Genomic DNA, 17989 nt, shown 5'->3' with positions numbered 1-17989 from the left:
GAAAACTACTCATGTGGAATATTTTTTTAAATCCTCCTAAATAAGGATTGCTTGAACCCAGGAGCTGGAGGTTGCAGTGAGCCGAGATTGTGCCATTGCACTCCAAACTGGGCAACAAGAGTGAAACTCCTAAAAAAAAAAAGAAATCAAAAATCCTCCTAAATAATTGAATTGTAATACACTTCTCCACAACTTCGACATCTTATACTTTGTAAATACACTGTTGAGTTACTTCCATTTTACAGAAGAGCAGCAAGACGAAAGAGTTCAAAGGTTCATAGATCTCAAATGTTATTTTCATACAAATTTCCTTTTCCACAACTGTTTTCCTTCTAGGAGGGCTGTATTATGCACACACACACATGGTTTATTAAAAAATGTTTTACATTATTAAGTTGATGTTTAGTGGAAGCAGATATTTAAAGAGGGAAGAGGGGAAGGGTCATCTCTAATTTTATACATTAAATATTTTGCTGAATAACTATCACCCAAAATGGGCCAATTATTTTATGTTAAATGTGGATTTTTTTTTTTTTTTTAGAATTATGTGAACAAAACTCCCTTTTATAAATCCAGAATTAGAATAAGTTGTAATTCCAGCACTTTGGGAAGCTAAGGTGGGCGGATCACCTGAGGTCAGGAGTTTGAGACCAGCTTGGCCAACATGGTGAAACCCCATCTCTACTAAAAATACAAAAATTAGCAGGGTGTGGTGGCGGGCACCAGTAATCCCTAGCTGGGTAAAATGAAAAAATGCCACGTGGCTGTTCCCGTGGTGCCATGGAAAACCAGGTCAGCTGAGGAAAAGTGACTCTACTTTCAGAACAGTGTAATAAGCTATCCACTTGACATCTTTAGGTATCTTGAGATGGCTATACTGTGTCTGATACATTAACAGTCTTTGCCTCTGTAGGGGCAGCAAAACACCTCCATCTTCTTAGGGTCGTGACAGGACCTGAGAATTAGACATAAGATACATTAACAGGAGAAAAACAAACTTATTTTTTTAAACTTTGATTATTTATTTTGAGACAGTTTGTAGCCCAGCTGGAATGCAGTGGCGCAATTTCGGCTCACTGCAACCTCCGCCTCCTGGGTTCAAGTGATTCTCCTGCCTCAGCCTCCCGAGTAGCTGGGACTACAAGTGCGCGCCATCACGCCCAGCTAATTTTTGTATTTTTAGTAGAGATGGGGTTTCACCATGTTGGCCAGGATGATCTCGATCTCTTGACCTCATGATCTGCCTGTCTCGGCCTCCCAAAGTGCTGGGATTATAGGCGTGGGCCCCTGCCCCTGGCCATAAACTTTATTTAATACAAGTTTACGTGGCATGGGAGCCCTCATAAGGAATCAGAGACCCAAAGAAGAAGTTAGAGTCATTTATGTACTGAGTTGCACAAAAAATAGAAAGCTGTGAAGAAGCAACTGAATTACATGGGGAGGTCTAAAAGATAACTTATTTTAATAAGGACAGTGCAGAAATGTTTTGGTATCAATTTCTCATCCTTGAGGTTAAGGATGTTACTCCTTTTGGTGTAGGGAGGGTGTCTCTCACATGGGAATTTTATCTGTTTTTAAGAAACAGGTCAGATCTTACACATGATATTTTTCAGGTGCCTTTAATTAAAAATGGTCAGTATGTTAAGAGTGGCATAACGAGCATAATGAACTCCTTCACCGCTATTTCTTTTGTCTCTGGTAATGAAAATACATCTGGTTTGTTTTAGTACCTGAGTGTGTTGTAAGTGTCTCAGCCTTGCCACAAAAGTGTATAGTGCGGGTCAATTTAGCCTGTTGGCAGCCTTCCCTCACTCTTTATAGGTCTGAAAGAAAAGCAGAAAGCAGCCATTTCCAATCCCTGACTCTAATTTAAACGCCCTTGCCATATATGCTGGGGACTCTTCACTTTCAGCCCTGTCTTAACTAATCCAAATAAATGATTATTCTGTTAGGAAAATTAGGTAATACCCTTTCCATTTTGGTTTCCCATTTTGGTTTAGCTCACTGTGAGCGCCTATGGAGACTAAAATAATTGAAGGCATAGCTTGTTTTACTCTTAGTGGTTCAACCAGAATTTTCTTCAGATAATAGTCCTAATACTGTTAGCCAAGATGAAAATATTATTTTAAAAACTTTGTAAGAAGGCCATCAACTTTGACAGGAAGGAGGAGGCACAGCATGATGAAGCACAGGCAGATCGGGGCTGGGATCCCACTCCCCACTCCCTGTTGTGTGACCCCACAAGCTCAGGCTGCACCTCTGTACCACGGGGGAGGAGCATGGGCTGCTGCCAACCACCCACACCCAATCCTGGCTCTAGCTTAAGGGGCAGCCTTGTGTAAGCTAGCCTCAGATAAAACAAGACAGCAGTAATTAGAACAGCGCCTCACACTAACTATTCAATGAGTATTACTAGCAGCAATCTGTGAAATGGAGAGAACAGAATCTAAGCCTTACAGGAAAACTGTAAGGGTTAAAATGTATGTCAAGTACTTTGCACAATGCCTGGTACAGAGTAAAATTTCTGGAGCTAAAAGTCTTGTAGTAGTATGACTTTAAATTGTATTTTAGATTATTTACAAAGAGAACTGAAAACCAAAAAAGTATTTATTTATTTATTTTAGAGACAGGGTCTCACTCTGTCACCTAGGCTGAACGGAGTACAGTGGTGTGATCTCGGCTCACTGCACAACCTCTGCTTCCCGGGCTCAGGTGATTCTCCAGCCTCAGCCTCCTGAGTAGCTGGGACTACAGCCATGAGCCACCATGCCTGGCTAATTTTTGTACTTTTTGTAGAGACAGGGTTTTGCCATGTTGCCCAGGCTGGTCTGGAACTCCTGAGCTCAAGCGGTCCACCCACCTCGGCCTCCCAAAATGTTGGCATTACAGGTGTGAGCCACCGCGCCCGGCCTAAAGAATGGATTTTAAATGCTTCTGTTTCCCGAAATAACTGCTTATAAAAACAATGCACATTCAATGCGGAAAAGTTGCCAACTTCTGAAAAGTATAAGGAAATGGAAAAAGTCTTTCACAATCCCCACGACCCGAAGACAACTGTACATATTTTGGCATACATGATGATGTGTGACCTGAACACATCACAGTTCAGCCTGGAGGAAGCAGGAAATGCAGACAGCTGCTGTTCCCTTAGCCTCAATGTGCAGGAGCCTCTGTCAATGGGTGCACCTTGCCATGGTCAATGTCGTTCTAATGTTTAAAGATCTGTTATTCTGTATAATGTAACCCCCAACCAAGCCAACTGCAGATCTAGTGCTTAGCCAGAGAACAGGATCTGTTCCAACCCCGAGGAACTCCTGGCTGTGCTGGACTTGCTGAAAGATAGTGTATTACTGGTCTCCTGTGTGGTACCTTCCCTACACATGGGACTTAGGTTCTGAATTCAGCCTATAAAGTGAAAATTACAAAGGCTCAGAATTTTTCTTGAAAATCTCTTATGCAGACACCACACAGATGAAGTAGTTGGCTATGAACTATGATGTGTTCAGGTGAGTCATCTTTACCAGTTAATGTGTCTTGCTTCGTCTCTGATGAGCAAACACAGCTGACTATGAAAGTGAAAAGTATGAATGTTGTGACTCCTATGTAATGAACACATAATACATACATATGTATCTAATTTATGTTTCTGCTTCTATTTGATTCATAGTAAGTATCTAACCGTGTTATCAAAAGTGCTCTGTAAACATTTAAGATGAGTGCTTGGTATATGGGATGGATATACTATTATTTTGTAATTCATTCCTTATATTGAGCATTTAGGCTATTTGTAATTTTTTCTATATGCTGAATAAATGTCCACATTTCATATGATTTTCCTTTAGGATGAATTCCTAGAAGTAGATTTCCTGACTGAAGAGGAGATATGTGAACACTGGGAAAGCAAAGTTGCTAAATTTCTTGTCGGAAAAACTATCTCAGTTGACATTCTCACAAGCAGTATGTGTGATTCTCTCATCAGTTTTTATTTTGATATGTGAAAAATGATATAACACTAATTCAACTTCTTTTTATTATTCATGAGGGTGATGTTTTCATAATTAAACTATTTTCTTCACCTTTCTTTCCTTTTGTGAATCAACCATTTCTGACTTGTAAAACTGCAATCATTCTGCTTTTTAAAAATTGACTTGTATAAACTCTATGAATTAAGAAATATAATCTCATTTTTGAAAATATAATATTTTCTTCAGCTCATTTTCAGTTGTTGATGGTATATTTTAGCATACCAAAGCAGCCCCTTTTTAAATTGTGGTAAGATATAAATAACAAAAAAATTTACCATTTAAACCATTTTCAAGTGTACCATTCAGTGGCTTAAAGTACATTCACAATGTTGTCCCACCACGACCATTATCGCAAACACCAACTCTGTCTCTGTGCCCATTAAACAATAACTCTCCATACCCTCTTTCCTCCAGACACCAGTAACCTCTATTTTACTTTCTGTCTCTATGAATTTGTCTATTCTAGGTAATTCTTATATGTGGGGTCATATAATAATTGTCTTTTGTGTCTAGCTTATTTCATTTAGCATATTATTATTAAAGTTCATATTATAGCATCTGTTAGAACAAAGCAGGTAATTTCACGTGGTCAAAGGAAGGTCAGGGAAGTTTTCCTTGATGATCCTTACTGCTTTTAAGTACCAGATGATCAGCAAAAATTCATCCATATTTCCTCCCATATTTTTGTTTGAATTTTAAAACTTAGCTCCTTAAGTTCATTTGAAATTTCTGGGTGTGAGCTGAGAATCTAAATAGATTTTATCAATAGTTTACTTCTCTCCAAGTATCATTTTCTGAACAATCCTTTCCTTCCCCATGAGTTATGATGCCTCCTTTATCATATGTTAAATGTAGCTTTTGTCTCTAATTAGCCTCCATACTCATACCCCTACTTTGCAATTCCCCCGTGGGGCCAAGAGGTTTATTTCCGGTCTTTGCTGCATACTTGTCTCCCCCTGCCAGACCATCCTCAGACAAGCTCTGGTTGACTCACTCTTCCACCCTTCCCACCAACTATCTCAAATCTTCTCAACTCAGACCTCTAGCTTCCCACCTACCTCCATACCCACCTTCACTCACAACCAGTGCCCTGGCCTCCTATCTGTACAAAGAAAGGAGAGCAGCTCCTCTTAGCAGACATAAACCTATCACTAGTTCCCCTTCCCTACAATCACAGCTTTCATTATCCAGGGTCATTCCTGCTCCTATGCTGAGCCCAGCCTCTCTGGCCTGAGAACTCTCAAGCCCTTCTTTCTCAAGTGTTCGTTCCTTCAGGTGTATCCTCCTCTGATGCTCCAGCCATCACTCCACTGCTCTTCCTCTCCTTGCCCAAACCCTATCTCTTTCCACTGCTCTTCCTTTCCCTGCCCAAACCCTATCTCTCTCCACTGCTCTTCCTTTCCCTGCCCAAACCCTATCTCTCTCTTCCCCTCAGCTAATTCTTGCAGATCCTTCTTTCTCTCCATTTCCTCTTCTACTTATATAGCTTGCAATAAAGATAACTTCCATGTGGTTATAGCCAATGAGTAGTTTTCATTATTATCTCTTTTTTTGTAGAGATGGGGTTTCACCACGTTTCCAGGCTGCTCTTGAACTCCTGAGCTCAAGCGATCTGCCCACCTTGGCATCCCAAAGTGTTGAGATTACAGGCGTGATATGGTTTGGCTGTGTTCCCACCCAAATCTCATCTTGAATTGTAGGTCCCATAATTCCCTTGTGTTGTGGGAGGAACCCAGTGGGAGATAATTAAACCATGGGGGCGGTTTCCCCCACACTGTTCTCATGGTGGTGAGTAAACCTCATGAGAGCTGATGGTTTGATAAGGGGAAACCCCTTTCACTTGGCTCTCATTCTCTTCTCTTGTCTGTCATGATATGAGATTTGCCTTTCACCTTCTGCCATGATTGTGAGGTCTCCCCAACCATGTGGCACTGTAAGTCCATTAAACCTCTTGCTTTTGTAAATTGCCCAGTCTTGGGTATGTCTTTATCAGCAGCCTGATAAAGGACTAATACAAGCCATGAGCCATCACACCCAACCTTCCTTATCTCTTTTGACTTCTGTAGCTTTTAGCAGAGTTGACCACTTTCTCCTTGAAATATTCTCTCATTTGACTTCCTGGACACCTCACTTTTTGGATTCTTCTCCCTTTCTATACCTCTGGCCATCCTCTATCTGTCTCCCGTGCAAGCTCACCTTCAAGGCTTGGTTCTAGACCTCTCTTCTTCTTACCTTACAGTCTCTCCCCACAGATCTTGTCCTCATCCAGATATTCAGTTAATCCACTTGGGATTCTTTCCAACTTCTTCTCAACATGTGATCTTGTCAGCTCCCTGCAATAAACTTTCCAATGGCATTTTAGGATAAAGACAAAATAAAATAAAACATAGAAATGCCTTACCAGGCTACAAGGCCTCTTTGGGCTCTGCTACCACCCTAATCCCCATTTCCCTCTCCTGCACCAGCTGCATTTGCTTCCTGTCAGTCCCTGGTGCTCTACTGGTTTCTACCATGTGGTCTTTGAAGACTGTGGGTCAGATTCCATGCCCAAAATGCTCCAACTCTTAGGCCTAAGTGTCACTTTCTCAAGGAAACTTTTCTAACCTTCATGAATACACGAAGCCTCCTGTCCTCATTATAGGATTTCATGGCACCATGGATGACTTCTACACTTGTACACAAGTGGTACAACAGCTGCAGCTGTTCGTGTATGTTTCTGTCTCAACACTCCACATGGACAGAGACTGGTCACCACAGTGTTCCAAAGAACTACTTCCCTACCCTTCACCCAGCTACCTTCACTGCCTCTAGGAGGCATTCCTGGCCAGGTGGCCTTCTGTGTGCTCTTCCACAGCACCCTGCTCCGGACTCTACTGCAGCACTTATCATGCTCTTATGTTCTTTATTCTTTCAACCAGTAGGAATTATGTTGCTATTTGTTTGAAGTTCAAGTTGTGTATCAGGCATACTAGGCACAGGTCTGCTAAACCAACACTTCTTCATCCCTCCATTTGGATCACAGATCAACTTAGAACCTGAGAGTCACAGACTCTCTTTCCAGAAGAAAAGACCCACACTCACAACATTTTGCAAATGATTTTAGCAGGATTCATGGACACCCTGCAACCCAGCCATGAACAACTTGCACTAGATTTACAAGCGTTGGGAAGGCAGGAACTGAACGGTGTTCTGCTTTATTCCCTGCACCCAGCAAAGAACTTGTTCCACACAGAGACAAAATCAGTATTTGTCAGGTGAAACTGAGTGAACAAGTGGATGCAGTAAATTAATGCAGTGGGTAAAACTGGGTTACCAGAGACAGACTGCCTGATTCCTGGACAACAGTTGTGCTGAGACTTGAGGAAGTTACTTCACCTCTCTGAGCCTCAGTTTGGCATCAGGAAAATGGTGACATTATCTCCTGGGTGACTGCGAAGATCAAATGAGTTAATACCACAAATCACTTAGAATATGCAGAAAACTCTTCACATATACTAAATCATTAAATCATCACAACAACCCATTTTAAAATGAAGAAACAGACACAAGTAAAGGAACTTGCCCAAGGTTGCTTAGCTAAAAACAAAAAAACAAACAAACAAAAAAGGCAGAATTGGATTCAAACCCCACAGCTTGGCTCCAGAGTCCTGCTCTTAGCCCTGTGCCCCCACATAAAGTAATGCTTTTGGTAAATGTTCGTTAAATCACAATGTGGGCTGTTCTAGGATGCTTGTTTCTTAAGCATTTTTGAGGAGTGAAATTCACTTCTGTAATACACACAGTTATGGTTAGTATGATCTTCTCTACACCACCACTGGCTTCAGTAGAGTTCTTCTTTCGTAACACGTATGCCCTGCTGCCAGTTTCAAACTGACCAATGTTTATAAGCAAGGAAAAACGAGGGTCTTCGGAAGATCATCTCCGGGACCGATCAAAAGGCCACACATTCACTGTAGGGCCTCCGCTTTTCCAGAGAAACCCGGCAGGCTGAGCTGAGCGTCTGGTGATGCGTGGGGTTTTGCGGACCCTGACCTCCGCCACGGCGCCGCAGGTGAGGAAGGGAGCAGAGGAAGAGGGCGACTCACCCGTCGGCGTCAGCTCCAAGCAAGGCACAGGGAGTCCCGGGGGCCAGGCCCCGTCCTTCCCTCTCTCTTCGGTCAGCCTCCACACGGTCCGCCGTCCCCCTGAGGCCTAGAGCCTGGGTCTCGGTCCTCCGTCCCAAGAAGCTCCCGACAGTCCTCGGCAGCGTCAACCAGGCCACCAGCCCCTTCATCTATGGCCAATCAGGTCTCGGGAGATGACACCCCACCCCCTGCAGACACGCCCCCACGTCCCAGTGCAGCCAGTCAGAGCGCAGGACACAACTACGCGTCCCTCTCCGCACCACAAGGGGGAGTGGGAGTGGGAATCGGCTTTCCAGGGAGCGGAGCCTGTGCCGGCGGGGGGCATCTGGCATTTTCACACCCTTTCCTTAGCATTTTAGGAAGCGGAGTTCCAGTAGCTTTGACGCTTAGAAAATATAAGAAAAAAAAGAAGTAACAGAAACCGCTATATTTTTAAGATAGAACCAATCACAGTTCCCAAAATAATTCAATTAGGTAAAGAACCAACTTACAAAAGAAATGTTTAAAAAAACCCCAAATTCTTTGAAACACATCTAAACTTTTCCCCGCCCCCACCCTACCCCAGCAGTTTGCGACTGATTCGTCTTTAAAAGCCATTCTCCGTTCTCCCCCTCCTTGCCACCTTCACCTAAATACTCGCCTTTTCTGATAAACTGCCAAGTGGTTTCCATTCTAATTATTACCGGTGATGCCCAATCTCATACACTAAACACGTTAATTTCTCCTTAAAGCCAGGCTCAACGTCTCTCTCATTTATTTTCACATTTCTCCATCCAAAAAACAAGTATTTATGGCAGGCCTGTTAAGCGCAAAGCATATTGAAACAGCAATGAGAAGATAGAGGAGGAATAAAATACATTCCCTGTCCTTATGGAGCTTATATTCTAGTGGAGGGCAGAGATATCAACAACTAATAATGTGACTAATCACACCTAGAGTTAAGTGTTATCGAGGACAGGGTGCCCTGACCTGGGCCTGGTGGTTCTGTTTGTATGGAGTTGGAGTCAGAAAAACTGGTTTTCCCAGCTGGAGGTCCCTGCTTTCAGGTGTTCATAGCACACTGCACAGTTCTGCCGTAATCGGTGGCACTGGCACTTAGACTGCCCTCACACCCTGTGGAGTAAATTCCTTGAGGCTACTGATTATTTTTCTGTGAGCAATGCTCGGCACACAGTAGGAGCTCAGGAAATGTTAACTAAATCTTTGAGTCTAGTCTCAGTATGCAGTTTAGGCTCAACAGGCTTTACTGAGAGGCGCTCACACATGCATTTTTAATTCCACAGAGTAGCACCAAGAATCCTGGCTCCTCAAGATCACCTCTGATCTCTAGGATATTCTAGAACGATCTGAGCAACTCAAGTGTACAGCTGAGGGGTGTTTGTCCAGCAACCCCTGAGTTATCTGAATATAAAAACTCTATTATGCATAGATTTACTGCATACTTTTTCCTGATATAAAACGATTTGGGGTCCAGACTAACCAAAGCGAGTCATTTGTACTTAGGAAAAGGAAATTAGGATACAGAAAAGGAAGTTAAGGAATGTAAACTCAGGACTTAGAACTGCAAGCTGCCATCACTGTTCAGGAGGGAGGGAGCAGAAATGTGCACCAGGGTGCCGGAAGCTTGTATCAGGGCTCCACGTAATTGTGTGAGGAATTACAATACATATGACCCCGTTCATTGTAATCAAAACTTGAAACTGACAAATCAGCTATTCCAACTGTATTAAATAAATGCTACTCAAAGTTTTTTCCAGCCCAAATATTTAAACAGTGCATTTCTAGGACCATATAATCAGAAAGAAAACCTTGAATGAAGAAAAGGGGAAAATAACTTATAATTATGCATATTGTGTACAAGAAAATTACAAACACATTTGAATTGTGAGAAGATCCTGAAAATTCTAGCTTGTAAGGGATGCATTAAAAACACTGATAGTCTTTTATATCTCAAATTTACTATTTTAAGCAAATATGAAAAATGTAAGGACTTTGCACAGGTTCATTCAAAATCCTGGTTCTCTCAATGTAATTTTTCCAAGTCGTCAGTACAGTTTTTGGCAATAAGAATAGAAGTATTTGCTGAATGAGTAAAATGTCTTAAATCCCTCAACCACAAGTAGGATTTCTAGTTAAGGGGAGAAAACTGTATTCAAACATAGTGTATCTGCTCAAGTAGAGCACGATGATTGATGCCTTTTCTTTCCCTTTTAGTGATTCTTTTTGACCACTATTTACACCAAACTGAAAAAGCTTTCCAAAAATCTCCCTAATTAAAAAAAAAAAAAGTCCTCTTACATTATTTATAAATAGCATACCAGTGCTTATGCTGAAATAGTCTTTTACTGAAAGGTTTATTTATTCACATTAAAACTGAATCTTTGGCCGGGCACGGTGGCTCATGCCTGCGATCCCAGCACTTTGGGAGGCCAACGCTGGCAGATCACAAGGTCAGGCGATCAAGACCATCCTGGCTAACCCGGTGAAACCCCATCTCTACTAAAAAATACAAAAAATTAGCCGTGTGTGATGACACGTGCCTGTAGTGCCAGCTAATTGGGAGGCTGAGGCAGGAGAATTGCTCGAACCCAGGAGGCAGAGGCTGCAGTGAGCCAAGATTGCGACACTGCACTCCAGCCTGGGCGACAGAGTGAGACTCTGTCTCAAAACAACAACAAAAAAACTGAATCTTTGACCTCTTGTATGATGATGGTAAATCTCAGGCCTAAGAATTTCTCAACTCTGCACTGTACAACTAGGTCCAAAGAGTAGGATGTGAGGTAGTTACCATAAAAAAACAATTAAAATATTACTTCACTTTAACAGTGGTGAAAAAAGAACGATAAAACACAGGATTTTTTCATCTTCTTTTTCTCAGTAATGGATTTCCCACCACCACCCCACCCCCTGAGACAAGGTCTCACCCTGTCATCCAGGTTGGAGTGCAGTGGGTGCAATCATAGTTCACTGCAGCCTCAAACCCCCCAGATCAAGACATCCTCCCACCTTAGCCTCCCAAGTAGCTGGGACCATAATGCACACCACCACACCTGGCTAATATATTTGTTGTTTTCTTTTGTAGAGATGGGGTCCTAAGATGTTGTTCAGGTTAATCTTAAACTCCAGGTCTCAAGTGATTCTCCTGCTTCAGTCTCCTAAAGTGCTAGAATTACAGGCATGAGCCACTGTGCCTGGGTCTTCTTTACTTTTTACTTTTATGTTGATTTTTTAAAAATAGAGAAGGGGTCTTGCTAAATCTCCAGGGCTGGTCTCAAACTCCTGGCTTTAAGTGATCCTCCAGCCTCAACCCCACAAAGTGTTGGGATTATAGGCATGAGCCACCACACCCAGTTCAGATGAGGTCTTGCTCTACCCAGGCTGGAGTACAGTGGCACAATCATAGCTCACTGCAGCCTTGACCTCCTGGGCTTACGTGATCCTCCCACCTCAGCCTCCAAAAGTGCTGGGATTATAGGCGTGAACCACAACACCTAGCCTCAGTAATGGAATTTAATTGTTAATTCACTATCCAGGATATTTTAAAAAATGCATATCATCTAAAATGTTATTGTTTCTATATTTTTATTCAACTTTATCTTCAGTTATCTTTAAATATAATTATCATACTAAATATCTATCATGACTAATGATGGGAAAATGAAAAGCCACTGGTTATAACTCAGAATGGCAAGAACTAACCTACTAGAGAACATTAAAGGGATAATAGCAATAGTAATAAAAATAATGGCAGCTAACTAGAGCTGTGGCATATAGCTATGCAGACTGTGCACTGTACACGCCAGGGGGTGAGACAGCGTGGCAGCCCTGTGGCTAACATTGAGTACCCTATCACATGCCAGCTCATAAATATTTTACATGGAACTGGACTATAAAGCAGATACTACCCTCATCCCCATTTTATAGATAAGAAGAAAGAAGACACAGAAGGTTAAACTTGCTCAAGACCTCAAAGCTAATGAATGGCAGAATCGGGCATTTGACTCTAGAGCTCGCTCTATTGATTGCTAGCCCACATTGCCTGATTTATGGTTACAAATGCCATTACTTGAAAAAAAATCCCTTTAGTTTTACATTTTTCTTGCATATAATTTTGAAAAATACTGTTTAAACATATGGTAGCTGTTCCTTCATTCAAAATGGTGATGTGGTTTATAGAATCCCTTTGTAATTTGTAATCATGTATCATATAGCAATACTCTCTCCCTTACCAAAAAAGAAAAAAAAAAAAACCCAAAAAACACCAAGTACACAAGATTTCATATTTGCATATACTTTAATAACCAGGTCATTTTAGTAATAAATGAACAAAGAAACAGAGACAAAGAGAACTTAACACATGATACTTCCACAAGTTTGGGTCTAAAAAGGTTTACATCAAAGTTTAAAACATATACTGTCTGTGTTAACAGAGGCTACAATACCAATTTAGATTATGCACATTATCTAAAACATTATTATCAAAGAGTGCAAAGTTAGATCAAACAACGTCAAGAAAATTCTGTCCTAAAATTTTAACAAAGTCTTTTAAGAAAGTCTAAAAACCTCCTTTTTTCCCACTGACTCTCAAAACTTTGAGTTTTATATCAGAATATCAATTTGTCATTTTAACTTTTACCATACATGAAAAATTATCAAAAATATATTGATGGGTCTATACTAATTGTGACTATTTATATTTACATTAAGCAAATTCTCTTGCCAAGTTCTTTATATACAAATTACCATTTGTCCTCTGTGAAATTCATTAAAAAGTTAAAAACCACAGAAATGTCATTAGAAACAACATATTTCAATATGTAACTGCTTTCCATCAATGAAGAGTATTTTTAAATAACTTAATTGAAAAGTATTGAACTCCCCACCAATTTCAGCTGCAACAGTATTCCTCCTGAACGTTTTCTGTGATTTAAGGGGGGGAAAAAAAAACTAGGTAAAGCTTGATTGCAAAGAATTCAATGACAAAAATGTGATGAGTGTTTATTGACCTTATCTTCAAGATACTTATAGTCTAATTAGGTTGACATAAAAAAATTAAGCAATAAAATACGTAAACAGTGTTAGATAATTGAAGAAACAAAAAACGTTTAAAAACTGGCAAATGTACCGTATAAATGCTTTTCATACTAATTTAAAGCACAAAATGGCATCCGAAATCCAATCAAATTGAATGCAGATAAAGCTTTCTGATACTTCCAATAAGGGCTAGCATTTAAAAAAATTTTAACCTATTCCCAAATTGGAAAGAATTTAGATTTCAGAAGCATCACAACAGATAAAAGAAATGTATAAACATTTAAGAGGCAAAGATTTGGGGGAAAGTTCATAAAAAGATTATATTAATGCCACTAAAACAAAGAGGCCACTTTAATTGTTTTAGACTCACAGTTACATAGTAAGGAAATAAAAAAGTTGTCTTTTTCTAAGAGAAAATTTGACCACAAAATCATAAACATCTCTAATTTAAAGAGCATTGATTCAGATGACCATAAAACTGGTGCAACAATTTCTCCAGTACAGATGCATGTCTCTTGGCCAAAAATTAACTGATTTTGTAAAAACTGCTTAAAAGTTAATGCCTCAAGATTTTCTGGTTTGAAAATAGAGATTCACTCCATTTTGGAAATTATCTTAATTTATGTTAATTATATACTCTTCTAAAGCAAGAAATAAAGCTCTAAAATATTTACCTAATTAGTGCTCTGTCTCTGGACTTTAGGACCAATACTCTGTGTGTCCTCTTCCTGACTAGGACGTTTCCCACCACTGAGACCAGTACCCATGGAGCTTCTTCCTGCACATTTAAAAAATATATGTTTAAGACAGGAAAAGGAAAAAGATCAGTATGCGCAAATGCTTCATTCTTACCTTGCTTCAACAGGTGAGTTTGCTGACTGTCGCCATGAGTATAGTGTAAAATACCACTCCCTTGAGAGCAACCTGTTAGTATTTAAAACACAGTAGAATTACTTAAAATGAAATCCAAAATGTATATATTATTAAGACTACAAATCCAACTTTCAGTGCTTGTACTTAAGGATATTTATATGCTTTTAAGACTAAATCTCAATCTTCCTATGAACCAAAAAATCACATGCTCAAATCAGGAAAACTTAAATTTAGGCTCACAGAAATGTTGACAGTTCAAAGGCAAAATCACTGATGATCATTTTCTAAAAAACATTTCCTTACTAGATGACAATTTGAAACTTGACCATGAAGGTAAAACACAGGGGCAAGAGTGAGACAGACATCCTTCTTTGACTCTTGTCCCTTTTCCCCACGCTTTTCCTACAGAGCCCCTCCAAACATATTTCCTTGAGGATAAGGGAATAAGGGCCTGCCCGATGAGTTAAACAATTCAAATCACACTACAAGCAGAAGACACAGACTATGTGGCAGTTACCTAGACTGAGCAATCACATCAACCCTTCTAAAAACAAACACTATTATAGGAGAATAGGTTGGCTAGAACAGAGAAGTATGTTTCAGGGAAACGTTTTCATCAGTGTGTCCAGGTTATGGAAAAATATAAGCATTCTGGACCTATCCATGAGCAGGTGGATAGGTCAACACCTTATGGCCTGAACAAGACTGTGTACTTACTTTCGTTTTAATTAACTTCAATCCCAGGCAATCAGTGGCAGTTGCTCACCCTAAGTGAGTATGAAGTACTATCCCACAGTTGTTTTAATTTGCATTTCCCTCATGACTAATAATGCCGACAAACTGATATTTTACAATTTAAAAAACCCTGAAAGTTAAATAAAAACTAAAACATATTGCTACAGTAGTAAACATATTACAGTCTGTTTTATTGTAAGAATAGAAGTACTTTAAGATATCTACGTATAGTTTATTCCTTTCCTGAGCACATGTGCACACACACACAAATACAAAGATGAGCAGAGAAAAATGCAATTTGTGTTGCAGAGATTAAGAATGTTCCACAGTCATTAAAACAAAACAAAACTAAGAAAAGTCAAAGAATTTTGCCCTTTGACGTGCCTTGTAAGGTACTATAAAAGCCTACAGACAGGATAAATGTACGGCATAAAAGGATATGCTTTAGAAGCATTTAAGTCCTTTCAAATGGGGCAGAAACCTGAGGGGAGAAATGTTTACTATTAATAGCATAGCCCAAGTCGTGTCTTTTCACAATTTCCCATCTCCAGGTCTAAAATGTTTTTTCCCTCATCTGGCTACCCAAATGCTACTCAATCCTGCCACCTTTCAAGAAAATTTCTCTAGTCCCTTCAGCTCTCAATAATCTCTCCCTTTTCTCATATTGCACATGGAGGCAGCATCTTACAATTTATCACTTTTTCATTTGTTTTTGTTTTCCCTCCACACCCCCATTTAGACTTAAGTTCTACTTAGCTTTTCATGTCTCATGTCTTTTGAAAGCCTCCAAGAACCTGGCTACAAACCATGTTATAGGCAAATATTTACACAATTAAAATAATTTCAAGATTTCTTAATTCTTCTATTATATAATACACTACCCTACATTTATACACCTGCAAAGCAAAACTGTCCCAATTTAACCTGCTACCATGATTAGCTTTTGAATATAATTCCAAATAAAGGACATAGGTTTGAGTGGTCTAAGAAGCAGTTTGTGCCATCATTGTGGATTAGCTCAGCCCTTGGTTCCTAGTTCTTTGCTACCTTCCTGTTATCTTAGTGTTTCACAGAGCTTCTGTCCCTCACTCATGTGTGGGCTGACAAGGCAGGTTGTGAACTCAACAAGAGATCTGATAGAACTTTTGAAATGATTATCTTGTGGAAGTTTATTCAAAATGTAGGAGATCCTGAGAAGGAACATTTCTAAAGTATACTGCCATCATTGGCAACTGTCGACTGCTGGGTAGATCACATTCCAGCAATAAAATATTTTCTCTTGTAAACACATATGGCACTCCATTTGCAGAGGAGGCCCAATGATGCAGGAAGAAGTACAAGCTTTGGGGTCAGACTTGGATCTGAATCTTAGCTCAACTACTTACTAACTGTGGGATCTTGGCTAAGTTACCTAATCTTTCTAGGATTATTTCCCCAAATATAAAATGAGGATCCCACTACCTCCTCCCCAGGTTATTGTGAGAAAGCAGGCAAAAATCCCTTAGTATCTACTGGTCACAAGGTAGGCAGTGCTTTTGTCCCTGTCTCCCAAAACTAATTCTTGGAGGATAAAATACATGCCGTTTTCATGAGGATGCAGGATATTTCTGAATTCAAAAAGGTTCAATTTTTAAAAGGTTTTATTCTTAACATCAACTTAGAACATCTGACTTTACAACAATATAACCAGGTATTGACACTGATACAATGTCTTTACATAATTTTATGTTCTTTTATCATATATAGAGATTTCCTTTTTTTCTCTTCAATTTTTATTTTAAGTTCTGGGGTACATGTGCAGGATGTGCAGGTTTGTTACATAGGCAAAACATGTGCCATGGTGGTTTGCTGCACAGATCAACCCATTACCTAGGTATTAAGACCAGCATGTATTAGCTATGCTTCCTAATGCCCTCCCAACAGACCCCAGCATGTGTGTTTTGTTGTTTTTGTGACGGAGTTTTGCTCTTGTTACCCGGGCTGGAGTGCAATGGCACTATCTCAGCTCACCGCAACCTCCGCCTCCCGGGTTCAAGTGATTCTCCTGCCTCAGCCTCCCGAGTAGCTGGCATTACAGGCATGCGTCACCACACCTGGCCAATTTTGTCTTTTTAGTAGAGACGGGGGTTTCTCCATGTCGGTCAGGGGCTGGTCTCAAACTCCCGACCTCAGGTGATCCACCCACCTCGGCCTCCCAAAGTGCTGGGAATACAGGTGTGAGCTACTGCACCCGGCCCCAGTATGTGTTATTCTCTGCATGTATCCATGTGTTCTCATCATTCTACTTCCACTTACAAGTGAGAACAGGAGGTGTTTGGTTTTCTGTTCCTGCCTTAGTTTGCTGAGGATAATAGCTACAAGCTCCATCCATGTCCCTGCAAAGAACATTATTTTGTTCCTTTTTATGGCTGCATAGTATTTCGTGGTACATATGTACCACATTTTCTTTATCTAGTCTATCATCGACTGGCATTTAGGTTGGTTCCATGTCTTTGCTAATGTGAATAGTGCTGCAATGAACAGATGTGTGCATGTATCTTTATGATTTATATTCCTTTGGGTATATACCCAGTAACGGGATTGCTCGGTCAAATGGTATCTCTGCTTCTAGATCTTTGAGGAATCACCACACTGTCTTCCACAATGGTTGAACTAATTTACATTCCCATCAACAGTGTACAAGCCTCCTTTTTCCTCTGCATCCTCACCAGCATCTGTCGCTTCTTGACTTTTTAATAATCACCATTCTCACTGATGCTGTCCTATTTTTTAATCAAATTACTGAGCTTCATGCTATTTTTGGTCAAAGCCAAAAAAACTAATATGATGATTCAAATTTCCAACACATACTGAGTTCCTGAAATTATTAATATCACACATAAGAATTTACATGGTCACTAAATTCGTATTATACAGAAAAATACTACAGACTTTATAAGAAAAAACTCACGTTCAAAAAGACTAGAGGGCTCTATGCATGTGTACAATAAATCTTTTGGCCATGTTCACAGGGCCACGGACTTTCTTAACTAATTACCTTATAGTTGCTGTACACCTAAAGAGTAAAAAATAATAAGCATTCTGAAAATGACATTTGAGTTTCATTTTATCCTTAAAATTGCTCTCCTCAGTTTGTAAAAGCTTTAACTTGACCCAACATCTATTATACGGAATGATGTTTTCCATCTCTATTTTTTT

At 40.0% G+C, this 17989-nt stretch overlaps 1 protein-coding gene across 3 annotated transcripts in view; it reads right to left on the bottom strand.

Annotated features, from left to right (window-relative positions):
* Positions 1-8803: 8803 nt before the first annotated feature.
* Positions 8804-17989, bottom strand: part of LOC105497679 (cryptochrome circadian regulator 1) — a 112759-nt gene continuing 103573 nt past the window's right edge. Inside the window, exons 11-13 of one of the 3 annotated variants that reach the window (XM_071071187.1) lie at positions 14036-14107; positions 13858-13961; positions 8804-8948 (exon numbers count right to left, since the gene is read on the bottom strand). In XM_071071187.1, the coding sequence (XP_070927288.1) occupies positions 13858-13961; positions 14036-14107 (176 nt within the window). In that variant the 3' untranslated portion in view covers positions 8804-8948. Of the gene's footprint in view, positions 8949-12415; positions 13070-13857; positions 13962-14035; positions 14108-17989 lie in introns of those variants that run through there. The other 2 variants (XM_071071189.1, XM_071071188.1) reach the window with 2 other exon arrangements.

This window comes from Macaca nemestrina, chromosome 10 (assembly GCF_043159975.1).
Source record: "Macaca nemestrina isolate mMacNem1 chromosome 10, mMacNem.hap1, whole genome shotgun sequence".
Classification (NCBI taxonomy): domain Eukaryota; kingdom Metazoa; phylum Chordata; class Mammalia; order Primates; family Cercopithecidae; genus Macaca; species Macaca nemestrina.
Note: the sequence above shows the minus strand (reverse complement) of the source record. Positions and strands in the feature narration are given on the sequence as shown.